The 20,959-nt window shown below is 38.4% G+C and overlaps 1 protein-coding gene and 1 long non-coding RNA gene across 6 annotated transcripts in view; one reads left to right on the plus strand and one right to left on the minus strand.

The window, feature by feature from the left end:
• Nucleotides 1–20,959, minus strand: part of ERI1 (exoribonuclease 1) — a 50,188-nt gene that overhangs the window by 22,690 nt on the left and 6,539 nt on the right. For all 4 annotated transcript variants that reach the window (XM_077144435.1, XM_077144438.1, XM_077144437.1 and 1 more), the window contains one exon: nucleotides 18,093–18,303. In XM_077144435.1, the coding sequence (XP_077000550.1) occupies nucleotides 18,093–18,303 (211 nt within the window). The remainder of the gene's footprint in view (nucleotides 1–18,092; nucleotides 18,304–20,959) is intronic.
• LOC143669863 (uncharacterized) lies at nucleotides 1,598–7,947 on the plus strand. 2 transcript variants are annotated; one of them, XR_013169098.1, is made up of 3 exons: nucleotides 1,598–1,747; nucleotides 4,717–4,800; nucleotides 6,907–7,947. It is a non-coding gene; the product is annotated as an uncharacterized LOC143669863 (long non-coding RNA). The 2 variants fall into 2 exon arrangements; XR_013169099.1 differs by having other exon boundaries at nucleotides 4,717–4,797.

Here is a 20,959-nt window from a genome sequence, read left to right on the forward strand (position 1 = left end):
CTGGCAGACTGGGCACTCAGCAGTGGCTGCAGCGAAGTCAGCCTTGGTGAGTGGAAGTCCATGTTGCTGAGGCCATGCATAAACTCCATCCCTACCACCATGACCACTTTGTTCATGAGCCCATTGGGCAATGACAGGAGTTGTTGGGGAAAGAGGCTAACTGGTATCCACAGAACGGGTTATCTTATCCACTTGATTATTAAAACCTTCCTCTGCTGAAGTCACCCTCTGGTGTGCATTCACATGGGACACAAATATCTTCATGTTTTTAGCCCACTCAGAAAGGTCTATCCACATACTTCTTCCCCAGACCTCTTTGTCACCAATTTTCCAATTATGGTCTTTCCAAGTCCCTGACCATCCAGCCAAACCATTAGCAACAGCCAATGAGTCACCTCTGGTCAGTTTTCCTCCCAAGCAAAATGAACAACCAGGTGCAGGACTTCCCCTCACCACTGTCCTTCAAGGACACCCCAGAAAGGGGCTGCAGCGCTGCAGCTGTCCACTTTCGGGTGGTACCTGCATATCGTGCTGAACCATCTATAAACCAGGCCCGAGTTTTCTCTTCCTCTATCAATTCACTGTAAGGAACTCCCCAAGAGGCCACAGCTCTGCTCTGGGAAAGAGAAGGTAAGGTGGCAGGAGTGGAGACTACGGGCATTTGGGCCACTTCTTCATGTAACTTACTTGTGCCTTCAGGACCTGCTCTGGCCCTATCTCATATATACCAGGGCATTCATTTGCAGTTTCATCTGGTGAAAGAGGATTAATCACTCTAATGCTCTAAGGCTAATCCCTTCAGGAGGAGGTTGGGTGCCCAACTCCTCAAGGCAGGATGGAGATGGGTTGGCTATGTCCTCAGGGCAGACTATTATAGGGTTATCTAGAGAAGACTCATTATGACCTAGGGTTTCAACCTCACCTCCGACATCATTATCAATCGATATGTCACCATCCCAGTTTTCAGGGTCCCACTCCTTTCCAATCAATGCCCTCACATTAACAGCAGACACCATACAACATTTAGATTTCAGTCTATGTTGTAAAGTTGCTACTCTAACAGTGAGAGTCTGAGTCTGATTTTCAGAGATCTCAAGTCTACAGCTACAAGAAATAAGATTTTCCTTGAGGATACGCATAGAAGCTTCCACATCTGTTAGACAGCACTTAAGCTTCTCGTTTGAAGCCTTAAGCCCATCCCTTTCACTCCTTAATGTAGCCAGTGTATCTAACAACAACGAGCCAACATTTCTACACCTCTTATCTCCACAAAACTCTGTAAAGGTGTCAAAAACATTATCCCCCAGAGCCTGGCTTCATACAAGTGAAGCATTAGAGGAATCGAATGGTGATATTTTGACTATCTCTTTTTCCACCTCACTCCATGGATTGGGAGTGCCATTGTGAGAATGGGAATGAGAGTCCTTAGTGCCTGTGAGTCCAGTCAGAGTAGAACACCATTCTTAAAAATATAATTTTTAAGATTCTGTTTCTTAAGAACCACTCCTGGTACCAAGATGTATTAGTTAGGGTTCTCTAGAGAAACAGACTCAACAGGGAACAGTAGCAAATACAAAATTTATAAAAGTGTCTCATGTGATCGCAGGGACACAGAGCCCAAAATCCACAAGCAGGCTGTGAAGCCAACAATTCCAATGGAGGGTCTGGACGAACTTCACAGGAGAGGCTCACTGGCTGAAGCAGGAAGAGAGCCTGTCTATTCTGAATCCTCTTTAAAAGGCTTCCAGTGAGTAGACTGAATATCACTCATTGCAGAAGGCATTCCCCTTGGCTGATTACAAATGGAATCAGCTGTGGATGCAACTGACATAACCATGATCTAATTCTATGAAACGTCCTCATGGCAACAGAAAGGCCAGTACTTGCCCAACCAGACAAACAGGTACCGCCACTTGGCCAAGTTGACACATGAATCTGACCATGACAGAGACCCAAACCATCGTTCCTGATACTACTGAACCATTAGTCTTGCATGGATTGGGTTGTGGCAGTTTTCCAATGACTTTAATCACAGGCATGGAAGTACTGAGAGACATCCTAGGAGATCTCCTGTATTCCAGGCTAACTCTTCTTTAACTGCAATATGTACTTGCAGTCCTATTTCCCCTTGATAGGATCAATCATCCCAACTAATACAGTAATTCCCTTTGTTGCCGTTGATTCAGAAGCAGGAGGACCCAAAACTGGTCAGGTAGCAGTCAACTTCCAGTTCAATGTAATCACTGTTGTGTTTCCTGGTGGAAGCACTAGGAATTTTGGAATCAAGACCACCAGGCAACAGAGCTTAAGGTTGCAGGGACAAGAAGCAAAAATTTTCTTAGTGGATCAGCAGGGGTGATAGTGAGTGGTGCCACTTTCATTTTCACCCCTTGATTCCTGGACCTGTGAATCCCGGCTATGGGAGAAACAGCATGATAGAGTGGACATTGATTCAGAGCATACACAGCCTCTGGAGAACATTACCCCAGCCCTGCGAGGTATTGCCACCCAGTCGGCACTGTAACTGATCTTCAAAAGGTCATTCTACCATTCTATCAATCAAGCTGCTTCAGGATAATGAACATAGTAAGACACATTCATGAGGATGTGCTCATCCTTGCACTTCATTTGTTGTAAAGTGGGTTCTTTGATCAGAAACAATGCTCTGTGGAATACCATGACAGCAGAAAAGGCATTCCTTAACTCCATGGATGGTTAGCTGTCACAGAAGCATCATGTGCAGGGAAGGCGAGCTGCATTCAAAGTATGTGCCTATACCAGTTATAACAAATGCTGTCAGTTCCATGATGGAAATGGTCCAACATAATTAATCTGTCACCAGGTAGTTGGTTGATCACCTCAGGTAATGGTGCCATATTGTGGAATGTTAGTCTTTCCTGCTGGCAGTCTGGGCACTCAGCAGTGGTGCTGCCAAGTCAGCTTTGGTGAGTGGAAGTCCATGTTGCTGACCCCACGCATAACCCCAATCCCTACCACCATGCCCATTTTGTTCATGAGCCCACTGGACAAAGAGGAGTAGCTGAGGAAAAAGATTGACTGGTATTGACAGAACATGTGATCCTGTCCACTTGATCATTAAAATCTTCCTCTGTTGACATCACCCTCTGATAAGCATTCATATAGGACACAAATATCCTCATGATTTTTCCCACTCAGAAAGGTCTATCCACATACCTCCACCCCAGGCCTGTCTGTCAACAATTTCCAAACGTTCCTTCCAAGCCCTCAACCATCCAGCAAAACCATTGGAGATAACCAATGAATCAGTATTCAAACACACCTCCAGCCATTTCTCCTTCCAAGCAAAATAAACCAGGTGCACTCCTCAAAATTCTGCCCATTGGGATGATTTCCCCTTACCACTGTCCTTCAAGAATGTTGCAGAAAAGGGCCATAATGTTAAAGCTGTCCCCTTTTGTGTGATACCTGTATACTGCGCAGAATCATACATAACCAAGCTCAAGTTTTCTCTTCTTCAAATGGTTGTAAGCAACTTCCCAAGAGGCTAGTTGCGGGTTGGGAAAGAGTGGGAAAGAGAAGGTAATGTGGCAGGTATGGGGGTATGGGCACATGGGTCACTTGCTCATGTAACTTATCTGGGCCTGCAGGACCTGCGTGAGTGCCATCTTGTATATACTGCATTCATATTATGATGGAGTGCTGCTTGTGCTTTATGGTAAGATGAGTCGGACAACAACCAGTTCATGATGGGTACTCAGGTCTCACAGTAACTTAGTGGCCCATGGTTAAGCATTCAATCTCTACTAAGGCCCCATAGGAGGCCACAAGCTGTTTCCCAAAAGGTGGGTAGTTATCTGCAGAGGACAGCAGGGCTTTGCTCCAAAATTCTAAGGGTCTGCATGACTCTCCATTAGGAACCTGCCAAAGGATCCAGAGAACATCTCTGTTGCTGACATTCAGTATCACTGGATCTGCTAAATCATATGGCCCAAGTGGCAGAGCAGCTTGAACAGGTGCCTGGATCTGCTGCAGAAGGTGCTCTTATTCTGGTTCCTACACAAAACTATTCAATTTCCAGGTTACTTGGTAAATCGGCTGGAGTAGTACACCCAAATGAGGAATGTGCTGTCTCTAAAATCCAAAGAAGTGAACAATGTGCTGTGCCTCTTTTTTTTTGGTTGTAGGAAGGGCCAGATATGGCAGCTTATCCTTCACCTTAAAAGGGGTATTTCAACATGCCCCCACACCACTGGACACCTAGAAATTTCAAGAGGTGAAAGGACCCCGAATTTTTGTTGGATCCTCTCCTACCCTCTGACAAGCAATGGCCTTATCAATAAGGGTGAAATAGTTGCTACTTCTTGCTCACTAGGTCCAAAAGACATGATATTATCAATCTAATGGATCAGTATTATGTTTTAAGGGAGAGAGAAATGATTAAGGTCCCTGCAGATTAGATTATGAAACAGGGTTGAAGAGTTGATACACCCCTAAGATAGGACTGTGAAGGTGTACTACTGGCCTTGCCAGATGAAATCACTGTTTCTGGTAGTCCTTACTAACAGAAATTGAGAAAAAAGCGTTTGCCAGATCAATAACCACACAAGAAAGATGTGCTGATTTGTTCAAGCAATGATACCACATCGGGAACAGCAGATGCAATTGGAGTCACTACCTGGGTAAATTTATGATAATCTACTGTCATCCTCTAAGATCTATTTGTTTTCTTCACAGGCTAAATATTGTTGGAATCACCACCCCTGCATCTTTCAAGTTCTCTATGGTGGCAGTGATCTCTGTAATTCCTCCTGGAATGTGGTATTACTTTTGATTTACTATTTTGTTAGGTAAAGGCAGTTCTAGCGGCTTCTGCTTGGCCTTTCCTTCCATAAGAACCATCACTCACCAAGTCAGGGAACCGATGTGGGGTTTCTGCCAGTTGCTGAGTAGGTCAATTCCAATTAAGCACTTTGGAACTAGGGAAATAAACAAAGAATGGACCTGGGGACACATTGGACCCACTGTGAAACAGATTTGAGCTAAAACTTCATTGATCATCTGACCTCCATAAGCCCCTACCCTGACTACTGACAGTGATATTTTGGGTCTCCTAGAATTAATGTCACTTCTAAATTTGTGTCTAATAATCCCTGTCTTATCATTTCCTTTTCCCTAACATACAGTTCTCTGTATTTTCCCCCAATACACTATTACCCAGGAAAAAGGTTGTAGGTCTCTTTGGGGAAGGCTGAGAAAATGATTGGTAGTATAGGAGGGTCCTTCCAAGGAGACCTGGTCTTCCTTTCATTCAAGGGATTCTGGGTTTTTAAAGTGTCTCAAGTCTGGGAATTCATTAAGGGGCATTACCCTGTTTTTGTAATTCAACTTAGACTTCTGTTTACTTAACACTCTTTTGTTTATACTGATCAAATAGGAATTCAGTAGATGGCCCATATATTTTATTTCTACGTACCCCATGATCTACAAGCCAACACCATAGGTCTCTGCAAGTCAGGCTATTATGATTATTGCTGTGAGTATGCTGTCCGTTATTGCAGCCACACCACCCTCTATTGGTGATTAAGTGCTGCCGCTTGGCTCCTGCCAACCCATCCCTGCTGTGTTTAAACATCCAAGTTCAGTGACAGCACTTACCAAAGTAGTATCTGACCTGCAGATAAGAGCAACCACACAGCACTTCAGGGATGATGTCTCACAAATTTTTTCCTCACAATCTCGGTGAAAGATGTGTCTTCTGGATATTCCTGGGGTGGGTGAGCAGGTCTTACCTCATAACGTCACTCTAACATTCCAATTTATCTAAGCCTTTAGATTATCTCAACTGCATTGTACCAGAGCAGTCCTGCACTTTGATTCATGCAATGTAGACCACCTTTTGGAACATGCTTCAATCAGCCACCCAAATAGAAGCCCTTTCAAACCCCTAGACTTCAACATTGAATTCAGAATCTCTGCTTAGTGAGCTCATATAAATAATTTCAACCTGATCCAACTTTATGCTCCTTTCATCATTATCCCATGTACTTAATATCCATTCCTATACATAGTCCCATGGTTTCTGTCAATATAAATTGGAAAACTCATGCAGTTCTTTTAGAGTATAATGTACCTCCTCATGGGTCACATTTTGTACCTCACCTTTGGGGCCTGTATGGACATTATAGGTTACCTGGCAAAACTTGGGTTCCTATGTCTCCACTGTTAGTATTATTAACCCATATATCCCCATTCCAATTTTCAGGATCCCATTCTTTCCACTTTTCCACAATACCTTTACTTGAAGAGCAGACACCCTGCAAGGTTGAAAATTCAATTTATATTTTAATTCAGCCACTTGCACAAAGAAACTCTGAGTCTGATTCCAAGAAGTCTCCTATTCACAGCTAGACAAAAGAATTTCTTTCAAGGCACATACAGAAATTTTCCTGTCTTTTATGCAATGTTACAGTTGTGAATTTGAAGCCTTGAGCTCATTCCTTTCTTTTACAATAGCATCCAGCCTATTTAAGAACAACCAGCCAATATCATTATAGTTTTTAACTCCTTAAAACTGTGACTGTCAAACACTCTCACCCAGAGCCTTGCTTCCTAAAGGATCTATGTAGCCAAATCCAGTAGTGACATTTTGCGTATCTCTATGCCAAATCACTCCATGGACTATCACTGTCATCTTGATTATTGTAGAGTCATTAGTGCTCCTGAGTCTAATCAGATTAGAGAACCAATTGCAAAACCCCAGAACCAATTTAGAAATCTCATCCTTAAGATACTGTTTTTCAAGAACCACTCCTGGTATAAAAATCTGTTATTAGTCAAGGTTCTCTAGGGAAACAGAACTAACAGGACTGTATGTGTATTATATATTCATATTATGTAAATATTATAAGGATTTTTTTTTTATAGGAACTGGCTCATACAACCGTGGGGATGAGCAAGTCCAAATTCCATATGCAGGCCACAAGCTGGGAACTCCAATTAGGTTTTTGATGAATTCCTACGAGAAGCTGTCTGGCTGAAGTAGAGATGGAAATTCTCCCTTCTGACTGCTGGAATCATCACTTCTCCTTTTAAGGCCTTCAACTGATTAGATGAGACTTCTCTCATTGTTGAAGGCAGTCTCTTCAGTTGATTACAGATGTAATCATTCACAGATGCAATCAACTGACTGATGATTTAAATCCTTGAAATATCCTCACAGTAACAATCAGGTTAGTGTTTGCTTGACCAAACAACTGGACACCACAACCTGGCCAATTTGACACACAAACTTCACAATCACAGAGACCAATATGGCAGGAGTGTAGCAAGTGAGGAAAACAGTAATAAGATAGAAGGGGAAAGAGAGGCAACAAAAGGTCAGATCACATAAGGAATATGGATTTTCCCCTAAGTTAAATGGGGAGTCATTGTAGAGTTTTGTGTAGAGGAGTGAAATGATCTGGTTTGTATTTTAAAATAATTACTCTGACCATTATATTGAGAGCTGGCTGGAGGGGAATAGGGATAGAAACAGAGAGAGCAGTCAGATGATACCTGCAGTCATTACAGACAAGAAATAATTGGAGGATCAGACCAGAGTCACAGCAAAGTAGTTCAGTGGCTGGGTTCTTTGTGACTCTAACGGCAAAGTCAAAAAGCAGTAACCAATGGCCTTAAAGTATAATGTGAAAGACAAAGGGAAGTCGAGACAACTTCTAGGATTCTGAACTGTGCAATTTGAGAGTTGCCATCACCTAAGTTAGGGAATGCTGAATACAGATCAAGTTAGAGTAAGTTCAGTTTCGTACATATTAAGTTTAAGGTGTCTGTTTAGATATCCAAGCAGAGATGTCAAGAAAGCAGTCTGGATTTGGGACAGAGGTCCAAGTTGAATGTATGTACTTGGAAGTTATCAGCACAGAGGCAGTTTTTAAAACTACAGAACTAGATGAGATCATCAAACGAGAAGAGGTATATAGAACAGAGAAGGTGACCTAGAACTGAATCGATGGGCATCTGATATTGGAAAGTCTGGAGAAAAAGAGAAACCAGCAAAGCAAACTAAGAAGGCGAATCTAGTGAGGCTAAGAAAAATCAAAAGAATGAGATATACTAGGCATTCACGTGAAGAAACTGTTTCTAGAGGTGGGGTCAATTTTGCCAAATACTTTTGGATTTAGGTAAAAGTCAAAGGTGACGTTGATGAGTGGTTTAACAGAGTGATGGCACTGAACACATAAACTTAATCGAACTTAAACTCACAGTGGTGTGGGCTTAAGAAAGAATGATAGGAAAGGAAACATGAGACTGCAAAGTATGTGTAACTTTTTTGAAGAATTTTACTGTAAAGAGGAATAAAAAAAAGAAGTAACTAGCTAGGGAAGTGGGATCAAGTAAAGATTTTTTATGTGAAAAATAACAGCATGTTCAGATGTGATGGGAATAATCCACAGAGAACAACAAATTATTAATGTGTATATGAAGGAAAATTTTTAGAATAACAACTGAGAGAGAGAAGGGAAATCTTGTGACTTAAGCAAAATTATTTTCTTTTATATCTGTCATTTTTTTCTTTTAATTTATTGACTTTTAATCCACTTTGGACTGGGAAATTATATAAATAGGCTGATTAAGAATATAAGTAAAAGAGGCTTTGAACACTAAAGAAAAAACCCATGCATGTTAACATAAAGCCTTTTTAAACTTATTCCTAAGTGTTACTGGCAAATGAGAATATACAGAAATGACTTCTGCATAGATGGGATGTTATGTTATCACTCAGATTTTACAAGGCATATAGAAAAGCATATAGCATTTTTTTAAAAACACTCTTGCTATGATTTCCTGAACAAATTATGCACTGACGAAATATATCTAAAGCATATCTGTAAATGCCTTAGAAGCCAAAATTATCTTACTCATTTTACCAATAAACTTTCAATCAAATGCCAGTGGGACAGATTCTGAAAAGATGGCCTGTTCTAGGTTTAAAGGTAATTTTTGTAAATTACCACTCCTAAAGATCAGAATTCACATTAATCTACAGCAGTGGTTCTTAATCCTGACTAAATATTAAAACCAATTGAGAATTTCAGTCTAGGGAAGATGGTGGAACAGGGAGCTGCAGGTCATATTCTTCCAAGAGTAGCTAGTGGACAGACATAAATCATCTTAAACAAAGTTTCTAGGGCTCAGGAGACCAGAGGAGCACTGTACAGCATCCAGGGAAGAGCAGGATAGAAAGAAGCTACAGTAAAAAAAAAAAAAGAGTGAAATATGTCATAACAGTGGCTGGTGCCCATCCCCCACCCTTGAAGAAAACAACCCCAGTGAGGTATGTGACTTCTATTCAGCAGATCTGGAACACAGAGTCCCAGCTTTGAATCACAGTTCTAGACTGCCCTGATAGGGTTCCTAGCAAGCAGTGTTTCAATACCATACCCACTAGGGGTGGAGCCTGTGGAGGTTGAAAAAAAACCACACTTCCCCATAAAGGCTGTGGGGAAGTTTGCCAAAGAGCACCATCTGCTGGGCAGGCCAGGAAAGTGCAGCACCAGGATGCCAGAAAAAAAGGAGTGTGGCATTTTTCCTGACCCTCTCCACAGAGCCTTTTGAAATTGGTCTATGCCCTGTTCATGGAACTCTGGTCCTGTTTTGATCAGATATACACAGGCAATTCTAAAGATCTAGAATAATGTGAACCAAGTTTCAAAGAAGACCCTTAACTCAAAGCCAATCAACAATAAAACCCTAGGCAAGAGAGAGAGAACCTGGAACTGACCACCAGAGTATACTCATCAAGATAATCAGATGGCTAAACATCAGCAAAAAACTACAAGTAATACAAAGAAATAGGAAGATATGGCCCAAGGAAACAAATGAAAAAGTTAGAGGCAACAGCATTTGGAACAACTAATCAAAGATATTCATACAAATCTCCTATACACAAAGAGATGAAGGGAAATATGGTTAAAGAGATAAAAGATATTAAGAAGACAGTAAATAAGCATGAAGAAGAATTTGAAAATATAAAAAGAAACATAACAGAAATTATGGGAAGGAAAGGCACAAGAAAAGAGATTAAAAATGCATTGCAGGGGGCGGGCCATGGCAGCTCAGCAGGCAGACTTCTCACCTGCCGTGCTGGAGACCCAGGTTCAATGCCCATGTTAAAAAAAAAAAATACACTGCATACCATAGTAGATTTGAAGAGGCAGAAGAAAAAAATCAATGAATAGAAAACAGAACAATCAAAATCTTACAAACAGAAGGATAGAGAAAAGAACGGAAAAATTGAGCAGGGCGGGCCTCAAGGATTTGAATGACAGCACGAAGCACACAGACATCATCATGGGTGTCCCAGAAGGAGAAAAGAAGGGAAAAGGGACAGAAAGAATATTTGGGAAAACACTGTCCAAAAATTTCCCAAATCTTATGAAAGTCCAGATATATATGTCCAAGAAGTGCAATGTACATCAAAAGAATAAATCCTAATAGACCTACACCAAGACATATACTAATCAGAATGTCAAATTAAATTAAAGAGAGACTTCTGAAAGCAAGAGAAAATCACTTCATCACACATAAGGGATGCACAATAAAACTAAGTGTTGATTTCTCATCAGAAACCATGAAGGAGAGAAGGCAGTATGATACATTTAAGGTACTGTAAGAAAAAAACTGCCAATGAAGAATTCTTTATCTGGCAAAACTGTCTTTCAAAAATGAGGCAGTTTAGATATATCCCAGAGTTATTTGGGCAGTAAATAAAGAAGTATTTGCAAACACCCTTTGGGGGACTGGGGAGAAAAGAGGAAATATTTAACTTCCACATTTAGAGAATTCCTGATAATCCTGCAAGCAGTGGAGACAATCAAATCAATATGCTGAGCCCTCAATCTTGGGGTTCACCCCTATGAAACTTTTCCTGCAAAGAATATGCTATGCCTACTTAAAACTATGCATCGGAGTCACCCCAGAGAACCTCTTTTGTTGCTCAGATGTGGCCTCTAAGACAATTGAATAAATGAACTCGCTAGCCTCTGCACTACATAGGACATGACTCCCAGGAGTGTAAATCTTCCTGGCAACATGGGACAGAACTCCCAGGATGAGCTGGGACACGGCACCATACACTAAATTCAGTTTAATATTTGTTCCCCCCATTATCCACCTTTATTCCATATGTTTTACTCATTTGTTGATAAGGTAGATAAAAGGAGTATCAGACACAAGGTTTTCACACTCACACAGTCACACTATGAAAGCTATACCATTATACAATCATCTTGAGAAAGCCTTCTTAACCAAAAGGGGGAAGAGAGATATAAGACAAAATAAAGTTTCAGTGGCTGAGAGATTCCAAACAGAGTCGAAAGGTTATTCTTATGCATTATATAGATATCCCTTTTTAGTTTAGCATGTACTGGAGTGGTTGGTATATGGAGTGTTAATTTTTCAATTTTTCAAAAAAATAAAATAAGCAAACACAAACATTCTTAACTTTTGTTCATTCCATTCTACATATATAATCAGTAATTCACAATATCATCACATAGTTGCATATTCATCATCATGATAATTTCTTAGAATATCTGCATCAATTCAGAAAAAAAAAGACAACAGAAAAAAATTCATACATACCATACCCCCCACCCCTCCCCACCACTAATCACAAGCACTTCAATCTAAATTCATTTAAACATTTGTTCCCCACATTATCCACCTTTATTCCATATGTTTTACTCATCTGTTGATAAGGTAGGTAAAAGGGGCATCACTCAAGGTCTTCACACTCACACAGTCACACTGTGAAAGCTATACCATTATACAATCATCTTCAAAAAACATGGCTACTGAAACACAGCTCTACATTTTCAGGGAGTTCCTTCCAGCCTCTCCATTACATCTTGACTAACAAGGTGATATCGATTTAATGCGTAAGCATAACCTCCAGGATAACCTCTCGACTGTTTGGAATCTCTCAGCCACTGACACTCCATTTTGTCTCATTTTGCTCTTCCCCTTTTTAGTCGAGAAGGTTTTCTCAATCCCTTGATGCTGAGTCTCAGCTCATTCTAGGATTTCTGTCCCACATTGCCAGGAAGTCCACACCCCTGGGAGTCATGTCCAACAAAGACAAGGGGAGGGCAGTGAGTTTGCTTGTTGCGTTGGCTGGAGAGAGAGACCAATAGTCTTCATTCTTGAAGGTGATTGTATAAAGATATAACTTTTACAATGTGACTGTGTGATTGTGAAAACCTTGTGTTCTGATGCTCCTTTTATCCAGGGTATGGACAGGTGAGTAAAAAAGTATGTATAAAAGATAAATAAATAAATAATAAGGGAGGTGGGTAAAGGGTGAAATATATTGGGTAGATTGAAATACTAGTGTTCAATAAGAGGGAGGGATAAGGGGTAAGAATATATGAGTTTTTCTTTCTTTCTTATTCTGGAGTGATGCACATGTTCTAAAAATAATCATAGCAATGAATACACAACAACGTGATGATATTGTGAACCACTGATTGTATACCATGTATGGATTGTAAATGTGTGAAGATCTGTCAATAAAAATTTGTTTTTTAAATGATGAAGTTTAAAATATTCACAGGTAAGTAAAAACTGACAGAGTTCACCAACAAGAAACCTTCCCTACAAAAAATAGTTACGAGAGTTCTGCAGGCTGAGAGGCTTGGAAGACACAGTAAGGGTAACTAAAAAGGTAAAAAGAAAGACAAAAACAAGATATGACATGTAAAAATAAAGGATAAAATAATTGAAGTATTGCTTTTACAGTAATAACACTGAATTTTAATGGATTAAACACACCAATCAAAAGATGCAGACTGGCAGAATGAATAGCAAAGTCTGATCCAATACTATGCTGTCTATAATAAACTCGCCTTAGACCAAAGACATAAATATGCTAACTGAAAGCTTTCCCTCTAAGATCTGGAATAAGACAAGGATACCCAGTATCACCACTGTTCTTCAGCATTAAGGTCTTGTTACAGCAGTTAGCCAAGAAAAAGAAAAACACAGCATCCAAACTGGAAAGGAAGAAGTAAAACTTCCACTCTTACAGGTGACATGATCTGATATATACATAAAGTTCCCCGAAAAACTACAAAAAAAGCAACTAGTGCTAATAAATGAGTTCAGCAAACTGGCAGGATACAAGATCAACATGCAAAAATTAGTAGTGTTTCTATACACTGGTAAATGGGTCACGTGAGGAGGAAAGCAAGAAAAAAATTCCATTTACAATAGCAACTACTTAACCAAGGATGCAAAGGGCCTGTATACAGAACATTGCTTAAAGAAATCAATGACATAAATAAATAGAAGGATGCTCCACATCATGGATTAGAAGATTAATATTAAGACATTGATTCTACCTACATCAATTTACAGATTCAATGCAATGCCAATCAAAATTCCAAGAGCTTATTTTGCAGAACTGGAAAAGCCAATTAACAAATTTATTTGGAAGGTTAAGTGGTCCTGAATAGCCAAAAACATTTTGTAAAAGAAGAACAAGGTTGGAAGACTCACACTTCCTGATTCTAAAGCATATGGCAAAGCTATAGTGATCAAAATAGCACGGTACTGGTATCAGATAGTTATACTGACCAGTGGAATTAAATTGAGAGTTAGAAATAGACACTTACATGCATGGTCAATTGATATTTGACAAGGCTGTCATGTTCATCCAAGTGGGACAGAATAGTTCCTTTCAACAAAAGGTGCAGATATCTATAACCAAAACAATGAAAGAGGACTCCTACCTCATACCTTATAGAAAAACTAAAAATGGATCAAATATAAAATATATATAAATATAAAAAACAGGACCATAAAACTCGTAGAAGAAAATGTAGGGCAGTATCTTCAAGATCTTATGGCAGGCAATGGTTTGTTCGGCTTTACACCCAACGTACAAGTAATGAAAAAAAATGGATAAATGGGACCCCCTCAAAATAAAAACTACTATGCTTCAAAGGACTCTGTCACAAAGAAAGTGAAAAGAGAGCCTACACAATGGGAGAAAATATTTGAAAACCACGTATCAGGTAAGGGTTTAATATCCAGAATATCTAAAGAAATCCTACAACTCAAAAAAAAAAAAAAAAACAAACAATCCAATTAAAGAATGGGCAAAAGACTCAAATAGATATTTTTCCAAATAGGAAATACAAATGACCAAAAAGCACATGAAAATATGTTCAACACCACTAGCTATTAGGGAAATGCAAATCAAAACCACAATGATCTATCACTTCACACATACTACAATGGCCACTATTTAAAAAAAAAAAAACAAAGCTACAAGTGTTCAAGAGGATATAGAGAAAAAGCACTCATTCACTGCTGCTGGGAATTTAAAATGATACAGCCACTGTGGAAGACAGTTAGGCATTTCATCAGGAAGCTAAGTATAGAATCACCATATGATCCAGCAATCCTGCTACTAGGTATATATCCAGAAGAAAAGAAAACAAGGACTCGAGCAGACATTTGCACACTGATGTTCACAGCAGCTTTACTCACAGTTGTCAAAAAATGGAAGAAACTCAAGTGTCCATCAGCTGATGAATGGATAAGCAAAACGTGGTATACACATATAATGGAATATTATTCAGCTATTCAGCTGTAAGAAGAATATGTATCCAACAATATGGATGAACCCAGCAGGCATTATGTCAAGTGAAATAAGCTAGATATTAAAGAACAAATATTGTATGATTTCATCAATATGAACTAAGTATAATAAGGAAACTCACAAAGTTAGAATATAAGTTATCAGGAGATATAATAGGGGCAGAAAATGGAGATGATGCATAATTTGTACAGAATTTCTATTTAGGTTGATTATAAATGTTTGGAAATGGATACAGGTGACAGTTGCACATTAATGTGAGTATAATAGGGCTGAATAATGTATGTGAATAGGGATAAAAGGGATAGTCTTAAGCAGTGTAAGTTACTAGAAGGAAAGCTCAAGCATAAAACATGGGAGTGTTAACAGTGAATGTCATAGTCAATGTAACACAGATGATGTCTGTGGTGAAATGCACAAATATTAAGAAAGTTTTTATGAACTATAACAAATGTACAAGTGTTATTAGGGTGGTATATGGGGAAAAATACATTTAATGCAAACTATAGACTACAGTTAGTAATACTTTAGTATTCTTTAAATATAAATAAATCTAGAGACAGATCAGTCATTACATGGTACAGGGGAGGGATAGAGGGATTGAGATTGACTGCTAAGGGGTATGGGATTTTTCTTTTTGAAGCAATGAAAATGTTCTAAAATTGATTGTGGTTATGGGTGCACAACTCTGTGATTATACTAAAAGCCACTGATACTAAAATACACTTTGGATGAACTTTGGATGAACTGTGTATTATGTGAACATAACTCAATATAAAACTGCTTTTAAAAAAAACTGAGAAGCTTTCAAAAACAATTTCTCATGTCGGTGGCTCCACAGTAGAACAATTAATTCAGAATCTCTAGGACAGCATTTTTTTTCTTAAACTCCCCAGGAGATTCTGATGTCCAGCCATTAAAAAAAAAAGTAAAATTTTAGCTACTGGAAAAGAAAATATAAACTCTGAAACTATTTTATTATAACTTTTCTATCAATCAAACTGATAAAGTACAGTACCCAGGGGATATGTTTCAAGTCCTACCATGGATGGCTGAAACCATGGATGTAAGCAAATGCAATACCCTATCACACACTGCAGCAGTTACTTTTTAATTTTTTTTTTCCACATGGGCAGGCACCAGGAAGTGAACCTTTTAAATATTTTTATTGAGAAACCTTCACAAACATACAGTCCAACCATACTATACAGTCCATGGTCACAATACCATCAGATAGTTGTGTATTCATCACCATCATCATTTTTAGAACATTTGCATCACTCCAGAAAAAGAAATTAAAAAAAAAAAATTCATACATCCCATATCATTTACCCCTCCCCCTCACTGACCACTAGTATTTCAATCTACCTAATTTTTACCCTTTATCCCCCATTATTTATTTTTTATCCTTACTGTTTTACTTATCTGTCCACACCTTTGATAAAGGTACACAAGGTTTTTAGAATCACAGGGTCACACTGTAAAAGCTGTATCATTATACAATCATCTTCAAGAATCAAGGATACCAGAACACAGTTCAACATTTCCGGTACTTCCCTTTAGCCACTCCAATACATGCTAAACTAAAAAGCGCTATCTATATAATGCATAAGAATAACCTCCAGCATAGCCTCTTGACACTGTTTGAAATCTCTCAGACACTTTGTTTCATTTTTCTCCCCTCTTTTGGTCAAGAAAGACTCCTCAATCCTATGATGCCAGGTCCCAGCTTATTCTAGGAATTCTCCCCACACTGCCAGGGAGATTTACACCCCTGGGAGCCATGTCCTACATAGGGGGAGGCCTGTGAGTTCACTGCTGAGTTGGCTTAGAGAGAGGCCACATCTGAGCAACAAAAGAGATTCTCCAGGGATGACCCTTAGGCATAATTATAAGTAGGCTTAGCTTCTCCTTTGCAGGAATAAGTTCCATAGGAGTGAACCCCAAGATTGAGGGCTCAGCCTACTGAATTTGTTGTTCCCACTGCTTGAGAGAGTATTAGGAATTCCCCAGATGTGGAAGTTTAATATTTCCTCCTTTGTCACCAGACCTCCAAGGGAACATTCCAAGTACTTTTTTATTCTCTGTCCAAGTTACACTGGGATATACTGGGGCATCATACTAACCTGTGCAAACCAACAGGATCTCATGCCCTATTCAAGATTCCACGTAATTATGGTGACCAAATAAACTGATCATAAAGTTAAGTTAGATAATGTGCTACCCAAAATATAAATATTACATCAAATAAATATCCTTTTCTTTGATTTCACAGAAGTTGAAGTTTTAAAATATGGACCATATCATTCTTTACCCTGTACTCTGATTTTCATTAGTCCTATAGAAATCAGCTTCATTCATATCTCTAGTCAAAGTATGATCGTTTTTTAAACTTAAACAGTTGCTGAGGGATGCTGACTTCCCTGGCTTCAGTGCTCTAACTCAGAATCTCAGGTCTCACACACACTCAAGAAATTTCAGGGGGCAACCAAGTTATACTCAAATAGCTCAATATCTCAGAATTTGCATATAAGCTAGAACTCCTGAATATATGTGACTTCTGTAAGAGCTTAAAATCTAGGGCCTTTACCACACGCCCCAACCAGATAACCTATGTTCTCAACTTCAACTCTCCAAATTTGTACATTATAGTCAGTCCATGAGTGAGGCATGATATTTGCCTTGCTGTTCCTGACACTTTATTTAACACACTGCCCTTCAGGTTCATTCACCTAATATTATGCCTCACAACTTAATTCCTTCTTGCAGTGTAGCAGTTATATTTGCAGTGTGAGGTTCAACAGAAAAACTAGCATGAATTTTGTCTTTATGCTTCTCATTTCATGAACTGAAGATTCGTTCTTGCCACACAACCCGGCAATCTCTTCATACGACCTTCTTTTTTAGGCACATCAAGAATTTTTATTTTTTCACTAACAGGAACTTCTCTACAGCTTCTCTTAGACTTAGAAGACTACAAGCATCACTACTCTTGCACTTTGGGGCCATTATTTTAGTAAATAAGGGCTTTCTTAAGCTAAGGTATTGCAGTAATGCTTCAAGGAAGTTGATTTCATCAGGGAGAACACTGGAGGAAAGTGTCACATAAGTGTGGGTAAGGGGACAAAGAGAAATGAGGCTGGTACTGGGCTGGTGGACTTCACCATGTTACAGCCTATACTCACTTGGTGGGCAGTTTGAAACTTATTAACTCTATTTTTTTATTTTCTGGAATTTCCCAAGTCTTCCAATTTTCTTCATTTTTTTTTACCCCATGGGTAAATAAATGAATCAGCAGATACATGAGCATAACTGTACACAGTAAGAATAAAACCCCCAGTTCAAAGTTCTAATTTCAGTTAAAACAGCAAATGAGATCCTTACCCTAACTAGTGAATACCAGAATAGTTACTGCTAAAAATAAATTACAATATAACAATTAACTTACTATTTCTAAGGTATGTGTATTCAGTAAAACAACAGGAAATTCAATTATTTCATGTATGAACTCAGGTGGGTTACCCTCTTCACAAGTTGCTTCAAAGTCGATAATACAAATGTAGTCATAGTAACTGTCAGCACAACTGTTCTCTTTCCACATCAGCTTCTGCTTCTTATAATAATTTTTTAGCCTCTTCTTTAGTACATCCTTTACTCCTCTGAAGAAAAATAAGAATCAAATTTACTCTCAGGTGAACTTAGGGTCAATAATCTAAATGCTTACCTGCTGTCTGAGTAGAACACTGACAGTCACAGCATAATTTAGCAAACGTCAGTTAAAATAAATGTAAGGAACGGAAGATTCAACGCTAAGTTAGCAAAGAATTCATTTTTTTTAAAAAACTGTAATAGTAATTATACTGGAATCATTATCTTAAGTGATATATTTTTAAAAAAGCCATCCTATAAGGGAAAAACAATAACGTTTTTCTTTGCAAATATTTTCAAACCATTAGTCTTGTCAGCATAAACCTCTGAGACAGCCATATTACCTTATATATCAAGATGACATGCTTAAGACAAAAACTGAAATTAATGTAGACTGATACTACTGATCAAATAAAAATTTCTTTTGAGTATGAAAACTCAAGTAAATTGAACATATTAAACTATCTCTTTCCTTTCTTTGGTCTTTTACACGTTAGACCACCCCAAAATCTATATGAATATGAAAGAATTATGAGCCTAGCATATAAAGTTGAATGTCTATTAATTAGTTAATTAAGAAAACTAATTTAGAAGGTATCATAGAGCAAATTGTGGTAAGAGAAACACTGTCATACTCAGTAGCTTCTTAAATGGAAATAGGTTTCTTAATTTACCATGGGTACAATATAGTTTAGCGAATTTGGGTATTACAGGGCTCTTTAAAGAAATATGTTCCACAGGGGGTGGGAGAGGGAAAGGGCCTTTTAAATAAACATCAATGGTTCGAATGGCTGTCATGTTCTTCAAACAGCATATATTTTTTCAAAAAATTAAAAGTTGCAACTAGTAGTTCGACTTCCTTCAGTGTTATCTGGTTGAATCTTAATAATGACCTGCAAATACAAAATGGTTAGTCAAAATAAGAGGATCTAAATTGTACAGCAGTTTAGTCGTATAGCTAATTAGTAATTAATTAAATTTTTTTCTTAAGCATTTGTTTTCCTTCCTAAATTACCACTGAAGCACTGAAAAGGAATGCTATCTGTGAAAGTACCCATAATCTGCCAGTTTTTTTTAAGCCAAAATGTCTTAATTTGCTTATTTGCTTGAGAATTTCCAAATTACCAAAATCTAGGAAGAAAACTCATATCCTCTTTCATACTAAGGCATAATTAGTGCCCCTGTGTCATGTAATTGCTTTGTCTTAAGTTTTCTTTTTTCTCTTTTTTTTCCCCCCCTCTTCTTTTGTGGAAACTATTTACTTAAGGGTTTCCTGCAAACCTCATCCTTTCCCATAGTCTCTGGGCAATTAATGGCAACACCAACACATAATCGGTTACCTAGGCTAAAGACCTGTCATCTTTAACGTTTCCCCTCCCCCTCCATATCCAAATAATCGCCATGCCTGCCAATTCCAACTCAGAAAAACATTCACAATCTGGTTCTCCTTAATTCTCTCTGATATGGTTCCCATTAGGGTCTTGCACTATGGCAAATGCCTCCACTACCACAATCCTCCTCCTCTTCTTTTTGCCATGTGCCTGCTTAAACATCTGCAGTGACTCCCTTCTGCTTACAAGGTAAAACCCAGACTTCAGCACAGAGCTCCTTTCCAATGTGGCTTTAAACTATCATTTCAGTGTCATCTTCAAATGTTCCCTCTTCCCCATGGTACATCTTACACTGCAGACAAAACATACTACAAGTCATTCACTGACTATGTGGTACACTTTCATGCTCTCTGTGTCTGTACAACAGCTGAAGAAAAGGCAATTGTGCAGCAGTGAATATACAATCAAGAATGAGCTGTTTTTTAGTTCTTTTGCTGGAAATACTCTCCCTTTCTTTTCTGTTTAGCCTATCAATTCAAGTGTTAACTTTCTGAATTCCTGAGACAGACTCTCCTCTGTATTCTCATGGTACTCAGCCTCCAATACACTATTTATCATTTGTATTGTACTTGTTTGTGTACAAGACTGTGAGCTTTCTTACTTCACAAAAGACTGTGAGCTTTCTGAAGTGGGGAAAACATCTATCTGTACTTACCTTTATACTCTCAATGCTTAATACAGTGCTTAAAATGTAATTTTTATTTATCAAATAAATGCTTAAACATACATCTGTATCTCTAGTTCATGTAAACCAGGAGTAAGCAATTGACCTCTGCACCCAGAAAGAATAAATACTTTTCTCAGAAAATCTTCTGTAGGTTACAGGTTCTACAGAAAGAGTCAGAGGGAAATATGGTAACATTTTTCTTCATAAATTATGATGCAGGCACTCTAGAAAGAAAAAATATATATTTGTGCTCTTTTGGAAAGTAGTAAAGCTCCATTTTGAAGCAAAGAGGAGAAATACTACTTATAAGAGAATAAGGATTCAGGGATACCCTAAAACAGTGGCAGTTTTCATCTATTGCATGTAGTCAATTTTTTCTTGATGCATAGCAGTTCCACTGACTATCAGAAATCTATATATTTTTCTGGAGTCAAAATGTCATTCCTGCTCCATGCTCCAAGAACTCAATCTCTGAAAGTACAAGTCAAAACAAAGTAATTCGCAAAAAATCATTAAATTTAGGTATGTATTCATGTACCCATATAACACAGATGTGATGCTTTCTCATTCATTATACACTGTTAAACACACAATGCATGAAATCACTCT

The sequence above is a fragment of the Tamandua tetradactyla genome, chromosome 26 (assembly GCF_023851605.1).
Source record: "Tamandua tetradactyla isolate mTamTet1 chromosome 26, mTamTet1.pri, whole genome shotgun sequence".
Classification (NCBI taxonomy): domain Eukaryota; kingdom Metazoa; phylum Chordata; class Mammalia; order Pilosa; family Myrmecophagidae; genus Tamandua; species Tamandua tetradactyla.